The sequence below is a fragment of the Amyelois transitella genome, chromosome 12, assembly GCF_032362555.1.
Source record: "Amyelois transitella isolate CPQ chromosome 12, ilAmyTran1.1, whole genome shotgun sequence".
Classification (NCBI taxonomy): domain Eukaryota; kingdom Metazoa; phylum Arthropoda; class Insecta; order Lepidoptera; family Pyralidae; genus Amyelois; species Amyelois transitella.
Window position 1 is genome coordinate 7,590,348 of NC_083515.1, and position 8,385 is coordinate 7,598,732.

The following is an 8,385-nucleotide window of genomic DNA, read 5'->3' on the forward strand; positions in this document are numbered from 1 at the left end:
GCATCCACCTGACAATGACATTGAGTTGACAAGAACAAAACAAAAACACCATGCTGATTTCTGTTTGGTGTACATGTGTTATCATTCATTTTCATTGTAAAAGTAAAATGTGATGTGTGGTTGTTAGTTCATAAATTTTAAAGTGGTTGTCTTACTAAAACAAGAATACAATTATGGGTTTAACTAAACAGTATTTGCGTTATGCACCTAGTGGAGTTTTTAATGTTATTGCTTCAGCCGACTGTAATAGCTCACACGTTTCACTGAATGGCATAAGTGGTAGATATATTGCTGTTGGGGCCTGCGAACATGTTATTTTATGGGATATGAGGCTTGGAGAAAAGGCACAAGTCCTTCCCGGTGAAAATGTTGTTGTATCTCAAATTTGCGCTAGTCCTTCGGGAAATCATATGGCTGTAGGTTATGTTGATGGTAACATTAATGTATTTGAACTTGTGAACAATGAGGTTGTATGTGTGTTTGCTGGCCACAAATCTGCTGTTACCTGCCTGCAGTACGATGAGCAGGGACACCGTTTAGTATCTGGATCTAAAGTAAGTGTTATCTCATTAAACTTTATGATTAACCTCAAGTTTGTTATCCCCAAGTTAACTAACTTGCCGTGATTTTTCTGGGTCTTTGATGTTTATCTATAAGTGTTTTTATGAAATATAGTATCATTGATTATGTATTACATTACTGTAACACAAATCTCAAACTTACTTTAAGGCTAACTCAATCTTTGTAATCTGTTCTGTATATATTTATTAATTAATTTTTCACTACTGTATTATGGCAATAGGTGGACCCTAAGCTTCTATGATAACGAGTTCAACAGGGATATCCAGCAGGATTCTGATGGTTAGACACAATGTTTATAGTTATTTTATAAAATAATGTCAGTCAGAAAGTTAGATGGGAAATGCTTTGTGTAAAAACCGGACTAACCCAATCCAGGGCCCATGGTCAAACGCATACCCCAGGCTCCTCTCCAGTATGGTGAGGATGCAACCAGAATAAAAAATCCAGAAAGAAGAAGAGGTTTATTATGAGATTTTAAATTTTTATATACTTTTAGGACACAGAAGTTATACTATGGGACGTAGTGTCAGAAACAGGTGTCGCCAGATTCAGTGGCCACAAAGGAGCTGTAACAAGTGTTATTTTCATCAATGGCAAGAATTGCATAGTGAGCTCTTCCAAAGATACCTTTGTTAAGTTTTGGGACATTGAAACTAAACACTGCTTTAAAACACTTGGAGGACATCAGATGGAGGTAATGAAAATGATTTTTTTTTCTCCATAGTATCGCAGCCATGAGAACTTTATCCTGTTTCACATCAAAATAAAAAGCAAAACAGCAATAGTTCTTTGCGCAATAAAAACGGCCTACTGCCATGTTCTGGGGGCTGGTGTCAATATATTGGTCTCACTATTAATATTAGTTTATCTAAGCGATATTAATCTGTGCAGTAAATGAAATATTTGTAATAAATTTAACAGTCTCTACTCACATTGAGAAAGAAAATACACTTAATGTTTTAGGTTTGGTCAGCATCTCTCTTGAAAGAAGAGCAATACTTAGTAACAGGCAGTATGGATTCTGAGCTACGAGTCTGGAAGCTTAACTGGACTAGTGATGTGAAAGATGAAGAGAAACTTGTCCGGCAAATGGAGATTGTCAAAATTGAGGAGACAGAGGATGTTGAAGATACTTCGGTAAGTATTGGATAATAAAATGTGTAATTTTATAGCTGAAAAACTAATTAAATGCAATACTGTAAATCATTATTCCTTAAAACAGATTTTTACACTGCCATATCAAACGAAGGTAGTGGTTCCCGGCACCAATAGAAACAGGTCCACTCCACCTCTTTCCCATGCATGTCGTAAAAGGCGACTAAGGAATACGCTTATACATATACTTGGGATTCCTCTTTTAGGTGATGGGCTAGCGACCGAGTTGCTATGATACGAACAAAATTATACATACCACCTGCATTATATTTATGACTCATAGTTGGCAAATAAGCGTTTGAATCTTTGAATCTCATTAAAAAAATTCTCATTGACATAGACGTGATTATATATGTATGTAAGAATTCTGCTAATATACATTTTCTTACAGGTACTGCAATGCCATCAAGTAGGCACATTGATTCGGGGCGGTCGGGGCCGCGTGGTCGGCCTCCACACCGACCCCGGACAAACTGTTTTGGCCTGCTACGGTACCGATTCACTGCTCGAACTCTTTGCGTTTTGCTCTGACGAAGAAGCCAAAACAAGAATGGATAAAAGGATAAAGAAGCAGAGAAAGAAATTGGCGTAAGTTCTAGATTTTATATTTTGTGAAATTTTTTTTTTGCACAGCCCGTTAAAGATTATGAGGAAGCTGAGTATTTAAGAGACTGTCCGAAATTCCCCCGGAAAAAAAAATTTGGTTATCTATTTAAATAAAAGTGTATTGTACAATTTACACAGGTCATCTTGAATTTTGCATCATTCTTAATATTACAACAGGTTGTAAAATATTTTTTTAGAAAACTAAAGGAGAGCGGTGAAGCTGATCCTGATACCACCGAGGTTGCACAGCTCCTGACACTAACAGACGAGGTGCGGCGACTCACGTCCGTCAAACTCGACGCCAAGATAAAGTCTTGTTCGCTATTGCTCGGAACCACTGGGGAACTCCGGGTGGGCGTCACCTTGGCCAATAACACGGTCGAGTTGCACAGCTTGAGGTTACAGGAGGGGCATGAAGGTATGGACTGGATATGTTTATTTTGAGTTTTTTGTTTTGAAACATAAAATTGATTTTGCGAAATCCGAAATGGTTAAAAATTAAGATCTGATGTATGAAAAGACCTTGTTGTACTCATGTTATGCAAAAAAAATATGAATTTGAATTAGGTTTCCAGAAGTAACCATCCATCCAAGTAGTATTATTTTCATACAAACAAAGGTCAAGGTAAAAGTGGTCTAGTATACATATAAAATAAATTGTTTCAGTGCAATGTTTGAAACAAATAACACAACCCGGCCACCAAAAAGAGCCGCGATGTGTGGCCATCAGTTCCGACAATCTGGCTGTGCTGTCGGCGTCCGCGGATTCTGTCAAGATTTGGAACAGGTACGGACATTTAAAACCAAATACATAGTCTCAATTATGAGCTTAGTTGGTCTTCTTCAGTTGGTTATCATATTATTTTTGGCCAACAAAGCAAAAGAAGTTGTTGCATTTGTTTAACTTAATTCTTTGACTTTTGCTGATTGAAAATTTCAAAGTCGATCATTCGTGGCAAGAATAACATACGCAATGAGTCATGTGTGAGGAATATAAATGATGGTATAATATTGACGAGCCGCGTTCGCCCCCAGGCCCAACCAGTCGTGCTTGCGCACCATCCCGATGGCGGGCGCGCGGCCCAGCTGCGCGGCGTTCGCGCCGGGCGACCGGCACGCGCTGCTGGGCTGCGCGGACGGCGCGCTGCTGCTGCTGGACGTGGCCGCGGCCGCGCTGCTGGAGCGCGTGCCCGCGCACAGCGCCCACTGCTGCGCGCTCGGCCTCACGCCCAACATGGTGAGTAACCGGATATCGACTACCACCAGATACTTTACATATATACAGATACCAGATATTTGTAAATTGACGTCCGGTGATGCTGCAGTGTAGTTTGTTCCGCCGCTTCTTCTACACATGCGCTTTGGAAGCGGTAGTAGTTATAATTAGATTTAAGCTATGTGACGTCAATAAGTGATACCTTGTATCCAATTTTGAAAATAAATCTATTCTATACTATATTACTCATTTGGCTCGCTGTTATCGGCTATTATCAAATGATAAAGAGTTGCCAAATTGACGTGACCTGGAATTTGAAAAGTGGATCATTTAAGATGAATGTGGATGAAGCAAAAGAAATATGCAGCGATCGTGGTAAGCGGCAACCTTTAGATTTGTTACCATGATTCCGTTTGTACTAGCACTAGCACTTCACGGTTGTACACTAGGTAAAAATCATCTTGATATTTGTTCAATAATCAACTAACACTTTCTCTTTTCAGCTGGGTTGTTACTCTGGCGGTGCCGATAAAACTGTGAAACTATGGCAATTCGAACTTATACCCGACCCGACAGGTGAATCAAAAGCAAAGGTAAAGATATCACACTATAGGGGGAAAGCCACAATAAAACACCGATGCTGCGGTTTTTGAAATAAAAGTTATATGATATTATTTATTTGATTCGTGTTTTGCAGGTACTGTCGTTGTTGCATACGAAAACTTTAGAACTGGAAGAACAAGTGTTAGCAGTTAAAATAAGTCCAAATAGCAAATTCATAGCAGTTTCATTATTAGATTCCACTGTGAAGATATTCTTCTTAGACACATTTAAGGTTGGTATAATTTTTAACATTTTAATTTTCTCAAAATGACCTCAACATCTGGACTTTATGCTTTGCTCTGTAATAAATTTTACAAGGCTCAAAGATTCAATAATTTAGGATAGGACACGTCATATACATTAAAAATACATTTAAAAGATTTTTTTGAACTTTTATCTAACAAACTAAATTTGGAACCCTTTAGCATGCCGACTATCTTACTATTCATGTATTTCAATCAAAATATTAAAATTATCATTGTATATTTCAGTTCTACCTCTCACTGTACGGCCACAAGTTGCCCGTGCTGTGTTTAGACATAAGTTACGACTCCAACATAATAGTGACGGGCTCTGCCGACCGCAACGTCAAGATCTGGGGCATGGACTTTGGCGATTGCCACAAATCGATATTCGCCCACAACGACTCGATTACGGCACTACAGTTCGTCCCTTCGACGCATTATTTCTTTACCAGCTCTAAGGATGGGAAGGTGAAGCAGTGGGATGCTGACACCTACGATAATATTATTACACTGAATGTGAGTATGGTATTACTTTATATACTTATTAAAAAAAAATTCTAACTTCATAGTAACAGACACATAATTAACAATAAGCATTTTCTTTTTAAATGTATGATTTTGTATTACTAAACAATAGAGTACATTTCATAGGGTTTCCGCTTTTTTACTTAAAAGGTACAAGGTAAAGGTACAGTATCCAAAAAGTAGTTCAAGTAACATGTGGAATTGTTCCGCTTTTTGTTTCAGTTGCCATCCTAGATATTTTCTCCACTGCTCATGCTCTTTTTTCTCTCTAAGACCACTTTTTTTTAAGCTTTTTTTTTTCAATTCAATTCTGTAATTGAATTACAAAATATTCATAAAAGATTATTTGACCACCAAAACAAACCACTCGTGTTGGTTGAAGAGTTCCAAGTTGCAAAAAGTCTACTGCAGTACTAATACTCTTCTCTAGGTCTAATTCAATCATTTCAAAAGTGATACATAGGTACAGCGTGTTTGTATCACTACATAGTATAAAACAAAGTCGCTATTTTAGTCTGTTTGTTTGTATGCTTAAATCTTTAAAATTACGCAACGGATTTCGGTGCGGTTTTTTGTAACAGGTAGAGTGATTCAAGAGGAAGGTTTTTATGTATATTTTTTTCCGAATTTTGCACCCGTGCGAAGCCGGGGCGGGTCGCTAGTAAACTATAAGAGCTGACCAGGTAACGGATGACCCGCAGGGCCACAACGGCGAGTGCTGGGATCTATGCGTGGGCGCGGGCGGGCTGCACGCGGCGTCGTGCGGCGCCGACCGCGCGCTGCGGCTGTACGCGCGCAGCGACGAGCCGCTCGTGCTGGGCGACGCGGGCGACGAGGAGGAGGGGCTCGCCACCGGGGACACGCATGTACGTATACACCAATTAATTTTAATTTCAAAATTCAAATTCAAAATTCAAAATTCAAATTCAAAATTCAAATTCAAATTCAAAATTTTTATTCATTATTATAGGATACTTCATATCGCTAAATAATTTTCAAAACGTACCTATGGTTTAACAACATTGGTTGACCTCAAATAAATTACTAAGTTTACTGCCGCTTCCAAGGCGTCAGTGCAGAAGAAGCGGTAACAAACTGACAACAACGCTACACGCAGACCCTGTTGGGCGCTTTGTGTTATGCACATTAGTTTGGGTGCTAATCGATGCTCTTAGGTCTCCTGTATATTCAGGCCGTTGATGACGAAAATTGTGAAGTATGAATTAGCTGAAATTTTATAAATTTAGGGGAAATAAAGTTTTCGCCGAATGCCTTTTTCTTATTGGTTTGTGACTGTTTATTTATTTTTGCAGGCTCCAGTGCCAGGAATGCCCGGAATAAATATCCCCACAAGGAAAACAATTGGCGCTGAGAAAGCTGTAAGTAAAATGTTAACTCTACCTATTAAACAACTTTACTGTATTATGTATGATATGCGAAATACCAACTTTTAGATTAGCTTCATCCACATTCATAACTTTCTTTATGTACACTCGTTAGTTTTGGTGACTCTTGACCTGGCCTTTCGCTAGGACGTCCTTAACTCGATCTAGATACGTTCTTCTAAATTCGAACACTGATTGAAATGTTCGGTGCAGGCGGACTCAATAATGGAGTGCCTGTCGGTGGGGGCGGAGTACCAGCGGGAGTTGGCGGAGGCTCGCGGGCAGCCTGTGCAGCCGCCGTTGCTGATGGCCGCCTATAATTGTGCTACGGCTGAGGACTTCTTCGTGGAGACTGTGAGGAAGATTCGAGCCAGGTATGAGAATTGATCTTTCTAGTCTTACAGGCTTATGTATGATAGGTAACCTAGGTATGCCTATGGCTATTTTCTGGCATATTTGTGAAGTTCAGGGTGTGTCAGTGGAACCTTAAGCTGCTTCTTGTATTGACAGTTTTACGAAGAAATACAGCTGTTGCTTGCGGCATAGTGAAAATAATGAATGAGCGGCTAATGAAAAATTTATCTAGTACATATGTTTAAAGGTGTTCATTTATTAAATGAACTCCTAGTCATTAGACAATGAGAAGAAATAAAGTGGAATTTACAATTTATTTTAACTATAATCGATGTTTTTCTTTTCTCCACCTATACTCGATGTTTTTATTTTCTCCTCCTATACTCGATGTATACATGTTTCTCATCCCCAACAGCGACTTGGAAGAAGCCCTGCTCCTGCTTCCGTTCAGCACGGCGTGTGACATCGTGCGGTTACTGCCGAAGCTCCTGGACCGCGGCGACCACGCGGAACTCTTCTGCAAACTAGCAGTGTTCCTCCTCAAGGTCCACCACGCGCCTCTGGTCGCCAACCAAGCACTGCTTAAACATATGATACAGATACAAGCGAAGGCTTCCATGAGGCTCAACGAGTTGAGGGTGAGTGACCTTTTTATATGAGACTGGTAAATATACTTTGAAGTCGTCACACCGTATGGCGTATCTTGTGAAATTCTAAAATGCCGCCAGAGCAACATAAGGGGACATATTATTATATGTATTATACGTATTTTATCTTACGGTATTGACACAGCCAACAGTCTTAAGACTGAAAAGACTCATTAACATGTTGGACATACACACGTCGGACACTGTGTGATTCATAAACGACGGATAGGTTAGCCAACATGGCAAAGAAATAATGATAATAAATCTTTATTTTTTCCTCTCTCACATAGAATTACACAGTTAAAAATAAGAAGTGAGATGAACCATGCAGTTACAAAATATTGATCTATGTGAGAGACTGGTGTCTGTACTAGGAAAACCTGTATGACAGATTACCAGCTTCTCCTACTCTGAACCAAGTGTATACAATGCAGGTAAACCTTACACTAGTTTAAGTACATTTGGTATGTACCTGTCTATAAAAACAATAGAAATAAAAGAAAAAAAATTTAAGAATTATGAAATAAAACAAAATAAGTAATAACAAAACGAAATGAACGTAAGGACATATACCTACCCATCACGAATCCATAACAAAATAATTTTAGTTTTTAAGCAGGGATTTCTAATAAATTTTCTGTTTCTTCATAAGTTAGAGATTTCAACCAAGAAGAGGTAGTTTTCTTACAAAAGAAAAGAACGGTTTCCATAAGTTCTGGAAAGACACAAGTTCAAACATACTTACGTAGCACATAGACAAACTTAAGAGCGACCGTTTTAAAAGAAACGTGATAAATGTATACTTTATAATGAACTAATATACTAAGTTACATAATTAAAGTTTGTTTTTAAACAATTTTTTTCATCAGGACATGGTCGGCTACAACGTGCACGCTCTCCACTGGATGCGGCGCGAGGTGGAGGCGGCGGAGAGCGAGCAGCTGTTCCGCGACGCGAGCGGCGCCAAACGCACCCGCGACAAGAGACGCAAAGCGAGACAAGCAATAAAACGACCCATTATTACTGTAACATAAAAGTGTTAATAAAATTGTAAATATATTTCTGTC

At 39.1% G+C, this 8,385-nt stretch overlaps 1 protein-coding gene across 1 annotated transcript; it reads left to right on the forward strand.

Annotated features, from left to right (window-relative positions):
- The first annotated feature begins 49 nt into the window (after positions 1 to 49).
- On the forward strand, positions 50 to 8,352 carry LOC106142470 (WD repeat-containing protein 3). The gene is made up of 15 exons (XM_013344233.2): positions 50 to 554; positions 1,079 to 1,276; positions 1,546 to 1,719; positions 2,129 to 2,325; positions 2,541 to 2,761; positions 3,010 to 3,130; positions 3,379 to 3,580; positions 4,063 to 4,152; positions 4,257 to 4,394; positions 4,654 to 4,923; positions 5,634 to 5,798; positions 6,246 to 6,311; positions 6,531 to 6,691; positions 7,087 to 7,309; positions 8,188 to 8,352. Exons 1-15 carry the CDS (start codon positions 174 to 176, stop codon positions 8,350 to 8,352), a joined length of 2,772 nt encoding a protein of 923 aa, XP_013199687.1. The 5' UTR covers positions 50 to 173.
- Positions 8,353 to 8,385: the final 33 nt, after the last annotated feature.

Bases quoted from the DNA above. Each gene is read 5' to 3' on its own strand.
- LOC106142470 (XM_013344233.2), top strand. From the start codon at position 174: ATGGGTTTAACTAAACAGTATTTGCGTTATGCACCTAGTGGAGTTTTT. The intron at 1,277-1,545 runs GTAATGAAAATG...TTAATGTTTTAG, and splicing joins TTGGAGGACATCAGATGGAG to GTTTGGTCAGCATCTCTCTT. The intron at 2,326-2,540 runs GTAAGTTCTAGA...ATATTTTTTTAG, and splicing joins AAGCAGAGAAAGAAATTGGC to AAAACTAAAGGAGAGCGGTG.